This window comes from Phoenix dactylifera, chromosome 6, assembly GCF_009389715.1.
Source record: "Phoenix dactylifera cultivar Barhee BC4 chromosome 6, palm_55x_up_171113_PBpolish2nd_filt_p, whole genome shotgun sequence".
NCBI classification, from domain to species: Eukaryota; Viridiplantae; Streptophyta; class Magnoliopsida; order Arecales; family Arecaceae; genus Phoenix; species Phoenix dactylifera.
The window spans coordinates 15459347-15481719 of NC_052397.1; the positions used below are offsets into that span (position 1 = coordinate 15459347).

Below are 22373 nucleotides of genomic sequence, written 5' to 3' on the forward strand. Positions count from 1 at the left end.
AGTTGATCATAGCTGTAACAAGAAATGACTACCAAAGTCATGAGGAGATCATCTATTCATGAACCATGACATACTACTTATAAAAGAATTTCAATTTATTTCAGAACAAAACCAACAGTGCCATTTTTTCTTGGAAAAATATGAAGAAAAATAATAAACATACAAACTTATACAATGAAATGGCATGTTAATTAGGTCAAAAGGTTGTTTGCTTGCTCGTGAAAATAATGCAACATTTTTTTTTAGAAAAAGGAAGAGCAGCATTGCATCGTATAAGAAAACATATTCAGAAGACAAATCTCTCCTGCGCTCTGCAGAACCAAATATCGGAGAATGCTGAGTGTTAGCTTAGTGTAGAGACCCACGTTTGAGTTGGGCCGGCCTCTGAGAAGGGCGGCCCAACTCGTGAAAATGGGGGAGGGAGTCTCCCGAATCGAAAAGCTCCCTCCCCTGTTTTTCGGAAGCCTTCCCCTCCTCCCGAATCCACCGGGAAGGAGGATCTTAGGGCGATAAAAACCTACCGAATCAGGAAGATCTCCTCTCTCTCTTCCCCTAGGGCATCAACCGAGGGCTTCTACACACAGAAAAAAAAAAAAAAAAAGAGAGGAAGAGATCGGGTTTCTACCTTGCCGTGGGGAGGATCGGAGCTTTCGCCATCGATCCGGTCGGGAGGACCTTGCCGGAGGCAAGGTGAGCATCTTCTCCCTCTCCTCCATCATCTTTGGCCCTTATCTCCTTGGGGAATGAGGCCGGAAAGCTGCCGGGTTGATGGAGAAGCCGACGCCTTGTTCGGCCTTCTCCTCTCTCGTTCCGGCCGGTCGTCACCGGTCGGGGACACACCGCCGGCACACCGGCCCTGCCACAGGCCGACGACCAGGGGCGTCGCCAGCCGTGGGCCACCGGCGGCCGAACCTCCTTCTCCCCTTTCCGTCGGGAAGAAGGAAGAAGAGAGGAAGAGAAAGGGTCTTTTCCCTCTCTTTCTCTTATTATATAACCCTTTTATTATATTATCTGTTTAATGTTGTTGGGTTTCCTTTTACTCTTGGATCAGGGAGATCATGGATTGTTGAATAGTCTTGGAATACTAGATTTTAGAGGACCCTTTAGAGGATTAAACAGGGGTCCTGGATTATCATATATCTTGAGTAAATTTTAATGATGATTTGGTTCTGTAGGAGAACAATCTGTTGGACGAGAGGACGTTGAGCAGGATTCTGTGCATTCCGGTTCTTTATCGCCGTGAGGGCGGATAATTGGTTGTCTAAATTTTCAACAAAGGTAAGGATCCTTGTACACCAATCCTGCATGATATAATTTTTTTATATATATATATACTTAGATATATATGATATGCTATGATCCAGACAAATCAAAAATAGTTTTATTAAATTATATTTTGATTGTATTGGCTTGTGGTTGATATTATGATCGTATTCGCTTGTGGTTGGTATCATGATGGATGCATGCATGTGCATAACCTACACCTACATAATTGGACTGATGGATGTGGTGCTCTAAACTAATCATGTGATATTGGTTGCCTCGTCACGGGCTGGAAACGTGATCGTGGTTAGTTTAAAGCCGGAAATAAATAAAAAGAAATTGATGTGTGGATGTAAACTGGATTGCATGAAAAGGGACTTTGGGTTTATCTTGTTATTATGGCAGGCCCCGTCACAGGCTAAAAATGTGGTACTTTGGTAGGCCCCCTCACAGGCTAGAAATGTGGAACTATAATGTGCAGGCCCCGCCACAGGCTGAAAATGTGATACTTTGATAGGCCCCATCACAGGCTAGAAATGTGGAACTATAGTGTGCAGGCCCCGCCACAGGCTGAAAATGTGATAATTTGGTTGCCCCACCACAGGCTGAGAAATGTGACTAAGATTTGACCCAAAGTCGGAAAGATAATTGATCCGGATCAAGTTAACATGGAATGGGAAGAAAAAGCATTGAAAATAGTCATAGTGATTTATAAGCTATATATATACTATATCATTCTTATGTGGCCAGATTTTCATTGATGTTTGATGTATAATTATGGACTTTTATTGATGCTTGATGTTCATAATTATATTGATTATTTGAGTCTTATGGAAACTGTTTATGATTTCATGAAATGTGCATCGATTTGTCGTGGTTTTCGAATTCATATTATTATTGTGTTGGTATGGATGTGTAGGAATTCTTACTGGGCTGTAAAGCTCACCTCCCTTTTTCTTCTTTTTCTTTACCAGAGTTGCAGGATGCATAGTTTTGGATGGGATGGGCGCAGAGTGCGAGCACCAGAGTCATTAGTTAGTTAGTTGTTTATCTTTCTTTGATGTCGATGAACATTTGAAGATCTTGTAATTGAACTAATTTGTTTATTTGGACATGTCGGACTGCTCTATTTGAATTACTAGATTAATTGTGGATTTATTGAAATTTTTGGTTAATCATAGGCCTTGCATGATCTTTAGGGCACTGCTCTAGGGCTCATGCGGCCGGTCGCGTACCGGACCCGGGTGCTGGGTTCGGAGCGTGACAGAGTGGTATCAGAGCTTAAGGTTAAGGTATTCTAGGGTTTAGGTTCAGATGAGAGTGAATGGGGAGAAGAATATTAAATGACTTACTAAAGTACTCCATAGATACATTTTCTTTGCAATCTTAAAATGTTAAAAGTAACTTGTGTAGGTTGATATGGCACGAGGGAGTGGACGTGGGCGTAATAGGAGGCCGACTCACTTTGCCGATGGCTCCGCTGCTTGGACGCCCTCCGAACAACAAGAAGGTGCTCCACCCTCGCCAGCCAGGAGTATGCACCCGCAGGAACACCACGTCAACCCTGTTGGTAGTGCTCTAGAAATGGGAACCCCGGAAACTCCAAGGACACGAACCTCGGGTGAGCCTGGAATTCAGCCTAACGAACCACTGAGTGCTTCTCAGATGATGCAAACAATGATGCAACAACAAGCTACTTCCCATTCAGACATGATGAGAATGATGGAGATGCAACAACGCTTCATGGAACAGCAGCAACAATTCATGCAGCAACAGTTACAACATCAGCAGCAGCAGGTGACTCCTCAGTATCTACAGGGGGCTACAAGTCGGCAAGAGCATCATGTCAGTTTGGCAGAATTCAAAAAGTTTGCACCTTCAGCTTTTAAAGGCACTTCTGACCCTTTAGAGGCTGAGACTTGGCTGAATGAAATGGAAAAAGTTTTCAATGCCCTGAGATGCCCTGATGAGGATAGGGTCACTTTTGCTACATTTATACTGCTGGGAGAAGCGGATATTTGGTGGAATGTGGCAAGAGGAAAGATGGGACAGAATGCTACATCTTTGACTTGGGAAGGATTTAAGGAGCTTTTCCGTGATAAATATATTCCCCAAAGCGTGAGACGGCAGAAATTCCGAGAGTTTACCCGGTTAGAGCAGGGGAATATGACGGTCGCAGAGTATGCTGCCAAGTTTGAGGAACTGGCTAGGTATGCCCCAGGACAGGTGGAGAATGAAAGAGAACGAGCTGAAAAGTTTGAAAGTGGACTTAGAGCCCGAATCAGACAACAGGTGTCTACCTTCGAGCTTTCTTCCTACAAGGATGTGGTTAACAAGGCTTTGGTAGTTGAAAGGGGCTTGAATGACACTCAAGAAGAGAGGGAAAGAATTTTGAAAAAGAGAAACAGACAAGCTGAGTTACAAAATAAGCATGGCAAAAATACTGAATTCAGGCCCAAGAAACAAACTACTGTGAATGATAAGGCTCAGCGCAAGGATACTGTGAAATGCTATAGATGTGGTGGACCCCACTATCAGAGCGAGTGCAACTGGTTCAATGGGAATTGCTTTTCGTGTGGCCAGCAGGGCCACAGGGCAAATACATGTCCTAATCGCAGTGAGCAACAGGCTCGACAAATGTCTCAGCCTATTCCGGGAGCTCCAGCAAATCAAGTATCTCAGAATGAACAACAACGAGGAGGACAGCAGAGGCCTAGAACTCAGGGTCGAGTCTATGCTCTCACACAACACGATGCCGACGCCTCTAACACCGTGGTGACAGGTACAATTGAAATCTCATCCATGAATGCCTATATTTTGATTGATCCTGGAGCTACTCATTCTTTTGTATCTGCTGATTTTGTTGGAAGAAATAGTACATTGATTTCTTTGCCACTAGAGACTGAACTGTGTGTCTCCATCCCTAATGGAGATGTAATCTTAGTTAACTCTGTCTGCAAAGATTGTATCTTGAATATTGAAGGCAGGGAAATGAAAGCAGATTTACTAGTCCTAGGGATGAAGGATTTCGACATGATCCTTGGGATGGACTGGTTAGCAGCATATCATGCCACTGTTGACTGCTTTGAGAAAACAGTAAAATTTCAAATCTCTGGTCAGCCAGAGTTTACTTTTAGTGGCAACAGAGTGTTACCTCCGCCAAAAGTAATCTCAGCCATACAGGCCAAGCGACTCCTTCGGAAAGGTGATGAAGAATTCTTAGCCGTGATAATGGGCACCCAGCTGGAAGAACTCAAGCTAGAAGACATTCCCATTGTGAGGGAATATCCAGATGTCTTTCCAGAGGATTTGCCAGGATTACCTCCTGATAGAGAGGTTGAATTCTCCATTGATTTGATTCCTGGCACTGGACCGATTTCTAAGGCCCCATACCGGATGGCTCCAGCTGAATTAAAAGTGCTAAAGGAACAACTACAGGAGCTGTTGGACAAGGGTTTCATCAGGCCTAGTGTTTCTCCTTGGGGTGCTCCTGTACTATTTGTGAAAAAGAAAGATGGCAGTTTCCGGCTTTGCATAGATTATCGAGAAATAAATGGAGTAACAGTGCGGAACAAATACCCTTTACCGAGAATTGATGATTTGTTCGATCAGCTGCAAGGGGCACAAATCTTCTCAAAACTTGATCTACGCTCCGGATATTACCAGTTGAGAATAAAGGCTGAAGACATACCAAAGACAGCATTCAGAACTAGATATGGACACTATGAGTTTTTGGTTATGCCCTTCGGGTTAACAAATGCACCAGCAGCCTTTATGGATCTTATGAATCGGGTGTTCAAACCCTATCTGGATCAATTTGTGGTAGTATTTATTGATGACATTCTAGTCTATTCAAAAAGTCCACAAGAGCATGAGGAGCATTTGAGGATAGTATTACAAACTCTTAGAGAAAACAAGCTTTATGGCAAGTTGCAGAAATGTGAGTTCTGGTTAAACAGTATCACCTTTCTCGGGCACGTGATCTCCAAGGATGGCATCTCTGTCGACCCAAAGAAAGTAGAGGCAGTAGTTGATTGGAGTAGACCTACTAATGTGTCCGAGGTGCGCAGCTTTTTGGGAATGGCGGGATACTATCGGAGATTTGTTGAGGGATTCTCCCGTATTGCCATGCCTCTATCTCGCCTAACCCAAAAGCAAGTAAAATTTGAATGGAAGGAGGATTGTGAGCAGAGTTTTCAGGAGTTGAAAAGACGATTGGTGACAGCTCCGATATTGGCCCTTCCATCTGGAACAGGAGGCTTCAGCATCTATAGTGATGCATCACGCAAGGGCCTCGGTTGTGTTCTTATGCAGAATGAGAAGGTGATAGCCTATGCTTCTAGACAGTTGAAACCATATGAGCTGAATTACCCTACATATGATTTGGAGTTAGCAGCTGTGATCTTTGCTTTAAAAATATGGAGGCACTATTTATATGGTGAACATTGTGAAATTTTTACGGACCACAAAAGTTTGAAGTATATCTATACTCAAAAGGAGCTGAATTTGAGGCAAAGAAGATGGTTAGAGCTATTAAAAGATTATGATCTAACTATCAATTACCATCCGGGAAAAGCAAATGTTGTGGCCGATGCTCTAAGCAGGAAATCTTCAAGTAAATTAGCGGCTCTGATCACTATACAAAGAAACATTTTGTTAGACTTGGAGAGATATGAAATTGAAGTACGACTGCATGATCCTCAAGTACGACATGCTAATCTTATAGTGCAGCCTACCTTGATTGAAAGGATTAAGTCATCTCAAAAAGAGGATTCAGAATTACAGAGGGTAAGGGGAACAGTAGAGTCTGGTGTTCAAAGCGAATTCCATGTGCATGAGGATGGTTCCTTAAGATTCGGTAGCAGATTGTGCGTCCCTAAAGTTCCAGAATTAAGGAATGAAATTTTAGAGGAGGCTCATAGCTCGGCTTATACAATGCATCCAGGAGGCACAAAGATGTATCAGAATTTAAAGAAACATTTTTGGTGGAGTGTTATGAAAAAGGATATTGCTCAATTTGTAGCCCAGTGTCTAGTATGTCAGCAGGTAAAAGTAGAACATCAGAGACCTGCGGGACCATTACAATCTCTACTTATTCCTCAATGGAAGTGGGAGCATATCACCATGGACTTTGTGACTAGCTTGCCAAAAACCCTACGAGGTAATGATGCCGTGTGGGTAATTGTTGACCGACTAACCAAATCAGCACACTTTTTGCCTTTCAGAGTTGGTTTCTCCTCAGAGAGATTGGCAGGCTTATATATAGAGCATATTGTGAAGCTGCATGGGGTCCCAGTTACCATTGTGTCAGACAGAGACAGTAGATTTGTATCACAGTTTTGGAAGAGTCTTCATAAGGCTCTTGGAACCAAATTGAGCTTTAGCACAGCTTTCCACCCCCAAACCGATGGACAGTCAGAAAGAACCATCCAGATCTTGGAAGACATGTTGAGATCCTGTGTTATGGATCTAGGAGGAGCGTGGGATGGCCACTTATCACTAATAGAGTTTGCTTACAATAATAACTATCAAGCAAGTATACAAATGGCTCCTTTTGAGGCGTTGTACGACCGGAAGTGCCGATCTCCTATTTGTTGGGATGACGTCGGTGAGAGGAAATTGTTAGGTCCAGAGATAGTACAACAGACTGTTGATAAGGTGCAAGTGATCAGAGAACGACTTCGTACAGCTCAGAGTCGCCAGAAGAGTTATGCTGATAATAGAAGGAGAGAATTGGAATTTCAAATTGGAGATCATGTTTTCTTGAGAGTGTCACCTACAAAAGGTGTGATGAGATTTGGGGTTCGTGGCAAATTAAGCCCTAGATATGTTGGTCCGTTTGAGATTTTGGACAAGGTTGGGAAGGTGGCGTATCGACTGGCTTTACCACCGGCTTTATCCGGTGTGCACAATGTTTTTCATGTGTCAATGTTGAAGAAATATGTTCCAGATCCGAGTCATGTGGTAGCATATGAGCCATTACATCTTCAGGAGGATCTGACCTATGAGGAGTTCCCCGTACGAATTGTGGACAGAAAAGATCAGGTACTACGACATCGAACCATTCCTTTTGTGAAGGTACAATGGAATAATCATATGGAGAAGGAGGCTACTTGGGAGCTCGAAGAAGAGATGAAAGTCAAGTATCCGCAGCTTTTTGAAACCTCAGGTATGTCAATTTCGAGGACGAAATTTTTTTTTTAGGAGGGGAGAATGTAGAGACCCACATTTGAGTTGGGCCGGCCTCTGAGAAGGGCGGCCCAACTCGTGAAAATGGGGGAGGGAGTCTCCCGAATCGAAAAGCTCCCTCCCCTGTTTTTCGGAAGCCTTCCCCTCCTCCCGAATCCACCGGGAAGGAGGATCTTAGGGCGATAAAAACCTACCGAATCAGGAAGATCTCCTCTCTCTCTTCCCCTAGGGCATCAACCGAGGGCTTCTACACACAGAAGAAAAAAAAAAAAAAAGAGAGGAAGAGATCGGGTTTCTACCTTGCCGTGGGGAGGATCGGAGCTTTCGCCATCGATCCGGTCGGGAGGACCTTGCCGGAGGCAAGGTGAGCATCTTCTCCCTCTCCTCCATCATCTTTGGCCCTTATCTCCTTGGGGAATGAGGCCGGAAAGCTGCCGGGTTGATGGAGAAGCCGACGCCTTGTTCGGCCTTCTCCTCTCTCGTTCCGGCCGGTCGTCACCGGTCGGGGACACACCGTCGGCACACCGGCCCTGCCACAGGCCGACGACCAGGGGCGTCGCCAGCCGTGGGCCACCGGCGGCCGAACCTCTTTCTCCCCTTTCCATCGGGAAGAAGGAAGAAGAGAGGAAGAGAAAGGGTCTTTTCCCTCTCTTTCTCTTATTATATAACCCTTTTATTATATTATCTGTTTATTGTTGTTGGGTTTCCTTTTACTCTTGGATCAGGGAGATCATGGATTGTTGAATAGTCTTGGAATACTAGATTTTAGAGGACCCTTTAGAGGATTAAACAGGGGTCCTGGATTATCATATATCTTGAGTAAATTTTAATGATGATTTTGTTCTGTAGGGGAACAATCTGTTGGACGAGAGGACGTTGAGCAGGATTCTGTGCATTCCGGTTCTTTATCGCCGTGAGGGCGGGTGATTGGTTGTCTAAATTTTCAACAAAGGTAAGGATCCTTGTACACCAATCCTGCATGATATAATTTTTTTTTATATATATATATACTTAGATATATATGATATGCTATGATCCAGACAAATCAAAAATAGTTTTATTAAATTATATTTTGATCGTGTTGGCTTGTGGTTGATATTATGATCGTATTCGCTTGTGGTTGGTATCATGATGGATGCATGCATGCGCATAACCTACACCTACATAATTGGACTGATGGATGTGGTGCTCTAAACTAATCATGTGATATTGGTTGCCTCATCACGGGCTGGAAACGTGATCGTGGTTAGTTTAAAGCCGGAAATAAATAAAAAGAAATTGATGTGTGGATGTAAACTGGATTGCATGAAAAGGGACTTTGGGTTTATCTTGTTATTATGGCAGGCCCCGTCACAGGCTAAAAATGTGGTACTTTGGTAGGCCCCCTCACAGGCTAGAAATGTGGAACTATAATGTGCAGGCCCCGCCACAGGCTGAAAATGTGATACTTTGGTAGGCCCCCTCACAGGCTAGAAATGTGGAACTATAATGTGCAGGCCCCGCCACAGGCTGAAAATGTGATACTTTGGTAGGCCCCCTCACAGGCTAGAAATGTGGAACTATAATGTGCAGGCCCCGCCACAGGCTGAAAATGTGATACTTTGATAGGCCCCATCACAGGCTAGAAATGTGGAACTATAGTGTGCAGGCCCCGCCACAGGCTGAAAATGTGATAATTTGGTTGCCCCACCACAGGCTGAGAAATGTGACTAAGATTTGACCCAAAGTCGGAAAGATAATTGATCCGGATCAAGTTAACATGGAATGGGAAGAAAAAGCATTGAAAATAGTCATAGTGATTTATAAGCTATATATATACTATATCATTCTTATGTGGCCAGATTTTCATTGATGTTTGATGTATAATTATGGACTTTTATTGATGCTTGATGTTCATAATTATATTGATTATTTGAGTCTTATGGAAACTGTTTATGATTTCATGAAATGTGCATCGATTTGTCGTGGTTTTCGAATTCATATTATTATTGTGTTGGTATGGATGTGTAGGGATTCTTACTGGGCTGTAAAGCTCACCCCCCTTTTTCTTCTTTTTCTTTACCAGAGTTGCAGGATGCATAGTTTTAGATGGGATGGGCGCAGAGTGCGAGCACCAGAGTCATTAGTTAGTTAGTTGTTTATCCTTCTTTGATGTCGATGAACATTTGAAGATCTTGTAATTGAACTAATTTGTTTATTTGGACATATGTCGGACTGCTCTATTTGAATTACTAGATTAATTGTGGATTTATTGAAATTTTTGGTTAATCATAGGCCTTGCATGATCTTTAGGGCACTGCTCTAGGGCTCATGCGGCCGGTCGCGTACCGGACCCGGGTGCTGGGTTCGGGGCGTGACACTTAGCTAGTGATGTGACTGTACGTAACCCGACACTGTAGCTGTTATAATATCTGACACTTAGCCGTTATAACTGTACATGAGCTGTATACGATAGCCACCTTCTCCTTATAAAAGGTGGGCCATGGCTGTCTCCTAAGTGAACAAGAAATGCTCTTTTTCTTCTCTACATCTCTTCCCCTCCCCCTCCTTTTTTAAACAGAGGAAGTCCAGAAGTATAGCTAGCATAGTTTCCGCAAGTTCCTTAGCAAGCGTCCTCCAGGGATCATGCCTACCATTAATAAGTTCTTCTCGAGAAGCAACAAATGACATACCAAGTCATAGAGATGGTGCAATCATCTTGTAAATATATGTCATGTTGTGTCGAGCCAAAAATGTTATATATGTTTACTTGTCAGGTAGGAGCTAGTATAATGTCACTTGCTATTGTTCCAAGCTTGGATTGATCTGGAATTTGAATAAAAGCAGGTTGTATTGTGTTGGGGGGAAAAATGGACCACCCACAAATTAAAGCACCCAAATCAGAAGGCTGCCAAGCTCAGAAGGCCGAGCACAGAAGGCTGCCGAGCTCAGAAGGCTGACCTCGTCGTCTATATGCTGCGGCCATGCCCTGCAGCAGCCTCACCGCACCATGCTTTACTTGCCGGTCACGCCACAACATATCAATCAGGGACCATACCCTGCTACGACTGTCAACGCCTCACCATTCCCAAGAATGTACTGCACTGCGCGCCACAAGCAAGCTCTGGCTGCACGCCATCTCCTCCCATGATGGAAATGGGCCATCCACGGCAACTCATTACCTCACACGCCCACTTCCAATCGTGACGGTAACCCATTAATTCGTCCAGTCACATCACAGGTAACCCTGCCACTCTCCCTATAAAAGGGGAGCTTCTCCCTCTAAAAAGGGGGCCGGGGGCTTCTTCCTCCGAAGGAAGGGCTTGGGACTTTTACATACAGTCCATCTCCTTCTCCAAAATTAAGCCCCCCTCTGACTTAAGCATCGGAGGGCCGGCGCCGGAAACCCCGGCCACCGGCTTTTTGCAGGCCCCCACGGAGGACGCCGCTCGCCGACGGACCGCCGCCCGCCAGTGTTCGCCGGACCTCCTCCTCCTCGGTCCGCGGCCGCCCTCGGGTCCAATTTCCAGCAACAGTTGGCGCTAGAGGAAGGGCCCGAGTTGTGGCCATGAAACTAAGAAGCAGAGGAGTCTTTAATGCCTCTCGGCATCATGCTCCAAGTCCCGAACTCTCAGTCTAGAATTCACCACCAAGATCTCTGGTAGATCAAGTTCTACAAGTCCAACCCGAGCATTTCGACGCGCTAGTGCAGCAAGTCCAGGCGTTAGCCATTGCAGCCCAAAGCCTGCAATAAGTGGAGGCCCCTCCTGTGCCGCCTCCACAGGTTAATGTTCAGCAGAGGAAGAAACTTTCTCCCGAGCCATCTCGAATCAGGTATGGCTCCTGCTGCAACGACGTATGTGGGGGCAACCAATGAGAAGTAGTAGCCCAAGTCTCACGTCAACGAGTTGGAGAGAAAGAGAAATAAAAGCTGAGGTCTGGAGAAGGAGAGTTATGGAGCTTTAAAATGGGATTGTAAGCCTCTGTGGCAAAGGGTACAGCCCCATTAAATCCCATTATCCTTCCAAGTCTTTTGTCTTCTGGCATCAAGTAAGAAACCAGCATGTACTCCCTCCTCACGGGCATAAGTCCTCAGGATGGCGCCCGCGACGTTGCTCTCCTTCAGAACATCGCCATCACCGAAGCCCCCGTCGAGCTCATGCAGCTCGAGCCGAGCTCATGCAGAAGGCCGAGCTCATGCAGGCCGAGCCGAGCTCAGAAGGCCGAGCTCGTCATCCACATGCTGCAGCCACGACCTGCAGCAGTCTCATCCGAGCCGAGCTTAGAAGGCCGAGACCAGAAGGCTGCCGAGCTCATGCAGGTTGCCGAGCTCAGAAGGCCGAGCACAGAAGGCCAAGCACAGAAGGCTGTCAAGCTCATTCAGGCCGAGCTCATGCAAGCTGCCGGCTCATGCAGGCTGCCGAGCTCAGAAGGCCGAGCACAGAAGGCCGAGACCAGAAGAATGCCGAGCTCAGAAGACTGCCAAGCTCAGCAGGCTGCCGAGCTCCGAAGCCCGAGCGCAGAACACCTCTCCCAGAAAATCGAGCCAAAGAAGGCTGGTGCTGAGCCAAGTCCTGAGGGACTTCGAAGCTCAAGAGCCATCAAAATATCTCCAAAAGGTACAGGACACCACTTTGGCTTCAAATAATTTTAATATTTTATCTATTTTCAGGTCGGAGAATCCAAAAAATGACCTACGGATATCTACATCTCCAACGTCGTCCCGATTTGAGTGGGGGCGCACGGTCGCCAACGGACAAGGTTCGTCGTCTCCGGATATGTCTACATCTCCAGTTACGCCTGAAGCACCTTGCTGCGCTGATATCGAGCTCGGTCTCGATCTTCCTCAAACACCTCGACAAAGGTCAGGATGCCCCGTGAGTCGACAGTAGAGTCCCAAACTCCCTCGACCTTGGAAAGCGTCGCAGGTCGATAGTACGTTCCCAGATCCCTCGACCTTGCGCACGATCCCTCGACCAAGGTTGGGATGCCCTGTGATCGACAGTAGAGTCCCAAACTCCCTCGACTTCGGGAAGCATCGCATGTCGATAGTGCGTTTCCAGACCCCTCGACCTTGCGCACGATCCCTCGACCAAGGTCGGGATGCCCCGTGAGTCGACAGTAGAGTCCCAAACTCCCTCGATCTCGGAAAGAGTCGCAGGTCAACAGCGAGCCCGAGCTCCCTCGATCTCATGCTTGATTCCTCGACTAAGCTCGGGACGCCAATTCAATGACATTCGACGACACTCGACGCCATTCGACGCCACTCGACGCCATGTCAACGCCGTTCGACGCCCTTCCACGCCATTCGACGCCTCCTACGACAACACGCCCCGATCTGAGTGGAGGCACCCTGCTGAGTCGACCACAAGCCAAAGAAGGTTGCTGAGTCGACCTGAAGCACTTAACTCCAACTGCATGAGAGGTACACCTTACTTGGCACGCACATCTCCATATATATTTGGCTATATTACAGGATGATCGACAACTGGACTACTTCCTTCGCCCGAGCCAAAAAGCAGCTCGAACTCGGAAGTCGGGGGGTAGTGTTGGGGGAAACAATGGACCATCCACAAATTAAAGCACCCAAATCAGAAGGCTGCCTAGCTCAGAAGGCCGAGCACAGAAGGCTGCCGAGCTCATCCAGGCTGCCGAGCTCAGAAGGCTGACCTCGTCGTCTATATGCTGCGGCCATGCCCTGCAGCAGCCTCACCGCACTATGCTTTACTTGCCGGCCATGCCACAACATATCAATCAGGACCATACCCTCCTACGACTGTCAACGCCTCACCATTCCCAAGAATGTACTGCACTGCGCACCACAAGCAAGCTCTGGCTGCACGTCATCTCCTCCCATGATGGGAACGGGCCATCCACGCAACTCATTACTTCACACGCCCACGTCCAATCGTGACGGTAACCCATTAATTCGCCCAGTCACATCACAGGTAACCGTGCCACTCTCCTTATAAAAGGGGAGCTTCTCCCTCTAAAAAGGGGGCCAGGGGCTTCTTCCTCCGAAGGGAGGGCTTGGGACTTTTACATACAGTCCATCTCCTTCTCCAAAATTAAGCCCCCCTCTGATTTAAGCATCGGAGGGCCGGTGCCGGAAACCCCGGCCACCGGCTTTTTGCAGGCCCCCATGGAGGACGCCGCTCGCCGACGGACCGCTGCCTGCCAGTGTTCGCCGGACCTCCTCCTCCTCGGTCCGCGGCCGCCCCCGGGTCCAATTTCCAGCAACATATTGCTTGCTGGATTTTATTGAACAAGATTTAACTCATTTATGCCAAATTATATATGGAACATTCCTTTCTCAATGCTGATTGATCTAGACTACTAAAAAACTTATGTTTGTTTAGATGTTATGATTAAATAGGGGACTCACTTTAAAACAATTAAGAGCAGCCCACGAGGCTCTTGCGATTACGAGGTTCCAAAAAAGTTTAGATGCATGCAGCCTTAACTCTGCATACGAGAAATATGTATTTCTTAGCCGTGACCTCCAGGTCATAAATCCCACCGGAACGGCCGCCTCTGGCACGCAAAAGGAGGCCTCGACGTTTCGTAAAGCTCGACGCCCAGCAACTGTTCGACGGTTTGCTGAGGTAATAATCCTCAGAGCTTCGGTGCGTCACGCTTGGTTTGCGTATGACCTTCGGAGTCGTTCTTCTTCTTTTTTTATCTCCCTCTCTTTTGCCGTCATACGTTGCCGCAGTTTTGGTTATCCGGAATCCGGTAGACTGAGTCATCTCCTAATTTTGTTCACCTTATCTATGATATTTCAACTTGTCAAGTGTCATAATTTTTTGTTATTGTTCTCGTCCTGTTCATATGAATTTATGAGAAGAAGAGCGGGTTTTCTTGCAAGAAACCTGTACTTTTCTCTCTTCCTCTATGCATGCATGATGAGGCCTACGTGGTGCTTGGAGGCTGCATTTTCATAAATAAACATAGGTGTGATTGGCAATTACAAAAATATTTCTAAAATATGATTCCTTTTTTTTTTTTTCACATTAACCCCCTTCCATGATTTTTCTCTCTCTCTCTCTCTCTCTCTCTCTCTCTCAGAAAAAAAAAAAGAAAAACTGAGAACGAAAGGGAATTTGTTTTGCTGGACCAATGATGGTCTTGGCACCCGTTTGGTGCTTCATATGGCAACATCAAGTGTTTGGAGGGGCTTGCTAGCTCGTAAAATAGTCTGTTGACCTGGTATTCAAGCCATGACACGGTCATCACCAGTAACGCAAAGGCACGCCACCTTAATTGCCTTGTTATTATCCATGAAAACGATGTGCATTGGCTTCTCAGCCGGAGTTGCAGAAGACTCCATCCTGTCTTTTCCTCTTTTCACATTACCTGCATTTTCTGCCATGACTTGGTCTCTTTAATAGTCACCTCTCTTTCTGTCTTCCCTTCATCTTTCTTCTGAAAGCCATGAGACAGTCCCATTTTTGCCAAATGGGCCTTCTGAAAATTTTGCCTCTAGTGATCTGTTTGGCTTTTTTAAGTGTTTCAACTGCTTGTTCCAATGGTAGTTGCAGGGTAACTTCTTGTTCCTCCCTTTTAATCTACTTCAATTCTAGTACCTTGTCATTAGAACTGAAGTTAATGCCCACATTATGTAATATCGAAGAAATGTCATATTGTAGCTTCTTGATGAGTGCTCGTCGGATGGCGATTGCGAATCTGGGCTGTATTGCTTCTCCTGCCCACTTGGATTCTTGGGTTCGAGATGTGTTCGGTCAACGATCACCAACCAATTCAAGCTAGTGGTAATTTTCTTCAATTTATGCAGACTTAATTTGCATTATTCCTTTCTAGTTTGATTCTCTTTCTTAAACAGAGTTTGGCTCTTTCTTCTCTTTTTTGCTCGTATAAGATTTAACTCTTGCATAATAAATGGGATTTGAATTAGCTAAAGTCTTCTTATATTGGGGAAAAAAAAGGTTAAGTATGAAAATTTTTCTTTATCAGTTTATATTGACAGTTATAGTAGATTGATTTCCTTTCCACTTTATGAATTTAGAGAAGAAGCCCTGAACTAGTTCAAACTTCATATTCATTTTGCAAGGGTAGAATTTTGTCAGACTTTTGACATGACCAGCTCAGCAAGGCTCAGTAGCTAAATCTTCATCTTCTTACATATGTACGTTACTTTATCCTCACCCCCCAAAAAACACACGGACACAGACACAGACATTCATGCATAAAACCATCCAACTCATTTGCTATTACACAATCAACACTATATGTGTTTCAATTTTCAGGTGCATACTTTATGACCTATGAGGTGTTGCAGCCCCCATTATCAGTAGCTTGCAGCTGAAAGATTTCATAGTTTGACCTAGTAGCTACTGTGTTTCTTGCTCATGGCTTAAAATCAATCTAGAATATTTAAGATACATCTACATTTTTCGCTAGAATTTTGCAACATTCAATGACCAAGACCTTCCTAATATGAGCTTGTTATCAGTATTGGTGTGGATGCTGATACATATTTGACCCCCTTCACGTTTTCTATGCAGAAGAATCTGGGTTAGCTAGCAAGATGTGAGAAGTGAAATATATTTTGTTATGCTTAGCCATGATATTCAACAATTTTCTTACTGTACATCAACTTTTTTGAGAAAATTCTCATGATACATCAATTAATTTAGCTCTGTTCAAACATTTAGTTGGCAATATCAAAATGCCTTTCTTCCAGGTGTCTCAAATTCTGTCTGCTAGGAAGCTCCTAAATTTTGCTATTTGGATAGACTAAACCATTTTGGGTTAAAGGTGTCCTATTAACTTTGCTTCTGTAGGTGCATCCATAGATTTAATTGCAAGTTTTTATGATTTACGTTTCTTTGCTTGTTCTAAGGACTTGCGAAGAGGGAATAAATCCATCTTATTATTGGAGTCTTTAATTTGATGCCAAAATTTTGTATTAGCTACATTTCTTTTGTTATTTTTAATTGATTGAGCTTGCTAAAACTTGACTACTTTAACTTTCGTATGACAAAATCAACCTCAGCTGTGCAGCCACCATCACAGCATATTCTATTTTCTGAGCAACAAATGCCCAAGACAGTTAAGCATCACATGCCAACCAATGACACCTCATTTCAAAATCGTGGATTAAATTAATGTAAAATTTTTCTCTAATGAAGGACACTACCATCTGTTTTGTCAAGCCTGGTGGTTATTGCATAGAGCACTGGAATCTTCTTGTCTTGGATTTTTTATTAATGTAAGGGCGAAGAACTATTAGGTTCGTTTCACTCTAAGAAAACCATCTGTTATTTTGCAGCCAGCAATATTTGCTTCATGATTTTATGCGCCAATGACTTTAAATAATGACTCAGTGTACTTGCAGTGCTTCATTTTTCTATCTCGCAATATCCATTGACCATTTTGATCAGAACAGTGAAATATCCATTTGGCTTACACCAATCAAAATGTGGATTTAGATTATATAGTTGTCATGCACTTAATATATTTTTTAAATTACTATATTGCAACTTTGCATCTAGTTTACTGTTTTGTGATACTTTGGGCTAACTACAGTGTGATTCCATCCTGACAAATTAATATCATATTGCATATCTTTGTCATCAAATTTTTGGGATCCTTCATTACAGCCTATCATGCAAAATATGTCATCTTTGTTTCTTGCTTATTACAAAATTTGCTATGACTTTGTGAAATCTTCTGTATACTAACAATGCAAAATTTCATTTTTTGGTTCTTTCTTTTAAGCAGAACAATTCATTGCCTTTCAATAAGTATGCTTATCTTACTACTCACAACTCTTATGCAATCGAAGGGGAACCATCTCACACTGGAGTTCCGCGTGTTACCTTCAATAACCAAGAGGATTCTGTAACTCAACAATTAAATGTAGAACACACCCTTCAAAGTGTATCCAAAAGCTTATCTTTTAGTTTTATTTTGATTAGTAGATATGCTTTCTTAACTTACTAAAGCTTCATCTCTTTAATTTGCAGAATGGTGTTCGAGCCTTAATGTTGGATACATATGACTTTGATGATGATGTATGGTTGTGCCATTCAAATGGAGGAAAGTGCCATGACTTTACTGCATTTGTAAGTATACTTAGTGCATCAGTCCTTTTCATGAACTTCCAGGAAGCTTATAGATTTTTAATTCACTAATACTAAATCTTTGGAAGGGAACATACTAAATCTTTGGAAGGGAAATCATATTCAGTTTGCATCATAAGGAGATTTTAGTTATGGTATTCCTGGATAATGGAGTCTTCTATTAACCTCTTGAGATGGGAGAACTGGGATTGTTTTCACTTGTTCAATTTTGATTCATCACTTTCTTCTCTAGTTTTGTAGCATGGCTCATTAGTTTATTAAATTGATGTATGTTTATATCATCTTTATACGTGTATAATGTGACCAAAAATTTATAATTGTAGGAACCAGCAATAGATACAATGAAGGAGATTGAAGCCTTTTTGTCAGCAAATCCATCTGAGATTGTCACTGTAATCTTAGAAGATTATGTTAAAGCTCCAAATGGATTAACAAAGGTCTTCAATGATTCAGGTTTGTTGAAGTATTGGTTTCCAGTTTCAAGAATGCCCCAGAATGGCCAGGACTGGCCTCTGGTTAGTGACATGGTAGCTAGCAACCAACGTCTCATTGTCTTCACTTCTGTCAAATCCAAACAAGAATTGGAAGGGATAGCCTACCAATGGAACTTCATGGTTGAAAACCAATGTAAGATATAAGTTTCTCTTCTTTTAAATAAAAAGCATTGCTTGAATGGTAGCGGTATCAGTAATGCAGAATAACTTGCAATACTATGTTATGATGCCTACATACATAATAATTTTAGGAATGTTAATATGACCTTTATGTATGAATGTAAAGGGGGAGAAGAATGTAAGGGATATATTAAGGTGGATTTCTTTGAAGTTAGAGAATTGCCAACCAAGTCTTATATTGTCAACAGGAAATGCATCCAAACCTTTTCTTATTCCTGCATGTAACTACTTTTGAACCTTTATGACAAATAAGTCTGCTTTTTAGATTATGTTAAAATTAGTAAAACCTTGATGATAACAGCAGCCCATAAATTGTTTTCTGAAGTTCCAGATACTTTTAAATGCAATGTTGCTAATGCTAATTCTCCTAATTATTTTGAATTATAACATTGATAGTGTTTTACAACACTCATTTGGAGGTACCTCAACTAAATTCTATATGATGATTATTTAGATGGTGATGATGGAATGAAAGCTGGGAGCTGCTTTAATCGTGCAGAATCTTCTCCACTTAATGAGACAAGCAAGTCACTCGTTCTGGTTAACTATTTTCGATCAATACCGGTGAAGTTAACAGCATGTGTACAGAATTCAGCAGACCTCATAGGCATGCTCAATACATGCTATCATGCAGCTGCCAACAGATGGGCCAACTTTGTGGCTGTTGATTACTACAAGGTACATGCATGAATGTGTTCATGCTACTGTTTAATTGTAGTAGTACTGAGAGTTCATGGAGCCATGACCCTGCAAATCAAGTTTCAGTAAAGGCATGCTCACAAGTTAATTTTGTGGGTTGCTGCAGTGTTTGCAATATTATTCACACAAAAATGGCAAGATTTGTATAAATACAGCCATCCAAGTTTTATCCTTTGTTTCAGTAATTGGGTGGAAAATAGCATTTAATGTGCTCTTTATCAATCATAAAGGAACATGATTTTGATGGTTTTATTAAGAAATTTATATCAGAAAATTGTCTTAAGCTTTAGTTTTGATTCCTTTTACTTCACTGTCTTATTTGTATTGAGTACTTTTAGTAATGTCCTTGGAATTTTATTATATTCAAAGGAGATTACGAAGAATTCTGAGGATTCAAATTGCATTGATTTCAGAGAAGCGAAGGAGGAGGAGCATTTCAAGCAACAGACATGCTTAATGGGAGGTTGCTGTGTGGATGTGACGATGTCCATACTTGTGTGGTAAGATCACCTGTTTCCATTCGTGTCCTGAACTCCTAACCTTGATACCTAGATTGAAAGGAAGATAAGAGCTTCGATAATAAAGTCTAACAGAATGAAGTATTAATATTATTTGTCCTATTTACTGCTACTGGTTAAGTTACTGCTCAGGTTTGTCTTGCTAGTAATCTAGTAGATGCTATGACTGGAAAAATGGATTTCATCTTTGTTAAACAAGATTGATGAAGGAACAACAATGGCTTCTGTATCTCTTCACCACAAGCTTCATATAAACATATTTGCATTCCTTTATTCATTTAGATCACTCTTTCTCTCTCCCTACTCTCCTTCCTTGCGGGCACGTGGTCATCATTGTTTTCCCAATGTGTTACATCATGATGGCAAAATACGGAAAAAAAGCCCTGACTTTGATATCATCATCTCTTGAGAGAGAGATAGAGGGAGAGAGGAGAGAGACTTTCATATAGTTATCAATTGCTTCCCTTTCAACATCTTTCCACCCTGCAAATAGTTCCTTTGTGTCATTTGTTGCTGGTTCTATTGAGGCTACATACGGAAATGCTCCAATAAAATGAACAAGCCCAGGCAATGGAAAGAGCTGGATATTGTAAAACCTTTTGGTCATGTCTTTTGATAGTCCTTGGTAATCAGATCATTGTCTCTTCTTGTGTCATTTATACTTGCAAAGTGCTCGCACATATTTAGTAGCTTTTATATTCAAGATTGAAGAATAGATATTGAACGTAATTTTTCTACAACAGTGTGGTTGTCGGTGTTAGCAATCCACCCAAAAGCTTAAGCTGATAGGAGGATGGGTCCATGAGTATTTTAAGGCTACCTGAACTCTCTTTCCTATCCAATGCGTGACTATCCCACTCTTCAACATTCCCCGCTGTAGAGAAGCTGCAAGATGAAATCTGAAAAAGGGCGACAGGAAAACAAGAGGAAGCATGAGCAAAATGGTTCATGGTATTGGAACTTAAGCTCTCGTACCACATTAACAATTCAAGCCAAAAGCAAAGCTTAAGCTTTTGGGTTCTAGTGGTTAATTAACATGGTATCAGAGCCAAAGGTCATGGGTTCAAATCCCTGTTCAAGCTTATTTTGCCCATATATTTTTTTGAGCCTTTCATTCTCTCGACTTGTTCCTAGTTGAGTCTTCCTTGACTTGTTCTTATATTGAGTTATTCTTGACTCGTTCATCCTTTTACGTATGTGGTCAGGCCGCACATGAGAGGGATATTAAGGTTTCATATACATTGTTGATCCCTTCCCTAATAGCTTAAGCTTTTGAGATCAAGTGGTTAGTTAACAATTAGATCATAACTCAAGTGTGTTTAATATATAAGGAAATGAAATTGTGTTGAGTTACAACTAACCTCTATGTCAGCCATGACCAACAACCCTGTCTCCATGTTTTAGCAATAAACTTTTGAGGAAAGGCTGAATTCTATCGCTATAGTTCACATCCTTCTTCACAACTTCCACCTTTACTATTTTATTTTAGGTCTTCACATATTCTTGACCTTACATGGCCAACTCATGCTGCATAACAAAAGTTTACTGGTGAACCAAGTACCTGGTATTTTTTTATTAAAGGTTGTCTCATAGTTCACTTCATTCATGATGTTTTGTAAAATAATTCTGTTTCCCGACTTTGGTCCTTAAGAATTTTCAAACTGAAAGGGGACCCATGAAGCAGTGAAGAAATGCAAAATTCTCTCCGTTTCAAAGTTAAAAAAAAAAGGAAATGCAGATTTCTCTTCGCCATGTCTAAAATGTCACATATCTGTTACTTCAAATAATCTAACAGGAGCTAATGCAATTTGGATAATGTGGGTAGAACTGAAGAATCATTTTCATATTTTACTTCAAGCAATAGAGACTGTTCTATTTTTAACAAATCTCTTTCCTCCTCTTGCTTTAGCAGCCTGGATCCACCTCTGGAGCATGCACTCCTCCATGATGGTAATGGTGGCAACTACTCCTTTACATGAAAGGAGGGAGCATGGCTTGCAAAAACAACCCCTTCATACCGAATTGTTGTAGCATAAAATGATGCTCATGTGAAACATTTCTGTTTTCCTTGTCTTTCATCACTCTTCTCATTATTTCACAAGCATGACCAATTGGGCTTGTGAGTGTCATTTATCAATGATGAAGTGTATATGATGCACAAGATGTCTCTATACAAAAAGTGTAGAGCTCTAGCTAGTCACAATTTCTGAGAGTTGGGTCTATGCTGATATCTCAGTTGGAAGGATGACAGATTCACTTGCAAGAATATGCAAGGTTTTTAAGGTAAGAACCATCCATGCATTTGAAATCACTCTACTCTTTCACTCACCGAAGCAACTTTTAATGCTGTGACAATGTATCATCATCTTCTTCTGGATGTGGATGATCATATGTGGTACTTAATACAGACATCCTGTTATTCTGCATGAAAATAGGGACAAGAAGATATACATTGGCCAATCGAAACTACGCATCTACACTAGTTGTGCTCTGGCTACAGTAAAAAACTGGTCTTCCATCTCTTGTTGAGCTTGGAGCTGTGCTTATTTCTTGCTTGAGATGAGTAGACAGGATGGATGCCGGAGGCAATATCACTAAACAATGAGGCTGAAGGAATGGCCTATAACCTTTGGAGAACCATGGCTCATAACTTTCCATGAATGAACATTGACTGCATCCAAGACTGTCTAGAGTTAACATGCACTTATTTCAAATTTCTTGTGTCTGATTAGTAGACACTTATCAAACTTGCGAGCCAGGAGCCAGTGACAGAGATTATATAGTCGGAGACCAGACAAAAACCCCGAGCCATGCCTTCTAGGAATGGCAATGGATAGGGTACCCACAAAATTTGCCTTATCCACATTCGAAATTGTTTAAAATTCTGCTACATGAACCTTCCCAAATTCGATTAAAAATTTGCTAAAAAATTTTAAGCCTATTTC

At 42.7% G+C, this 22373-nt stretch overlaps 1 protein-coding gene across 5 annotated transcripts; it reads left to right on the top strand.

The window, feature by feature from the left end:
- Positions 1-13927: 13927 nt before the first annotated feature.
- LOC103696105 (PI-PLC X domain-containing protein At5g67130-like) lies at positions 13928-21736 on the top strand. 5 transcript variants are annotated; one of them, XM_039127557.1, is made up of 8 exons: positions 13928-14036; positions 15081-15203; positions 17240-17313; positions 17421-17519; positions 17861-18164; positions 18666-18889; positions 19324-19410; positions 21338-21736. In XM_039127557.1, exons 2-8 carry the CDS (start codon positions 15164-15166, stop codon positions 21374-21376), a joined length of 867 nt encoding a protein of 288 aa, XP_038983485.1. In that variant the 5' UTR covers positions 13928-14036; positions 15081-15163; the 3' UTR covers positions 21377-21736. The 5 variants fall into 5 exon arrangements, with proteins under 5 accessions (XP_038983485.1, XP_026656575.2, XP_017695853.3 ...); XM_017840364.3 differs by lacking the exon at positions 13928-14036 and adding an exon at positions 14549-14973 and having other exon boundaries at positions 17176-17313; XM_039127556.1 differs by lacking the exon at positions 13928-14036 and adding an exon at positions 14551-14973.
- The last annotated feature ends 637 nt before the right edge of the window (positions 21737-22373 follow it).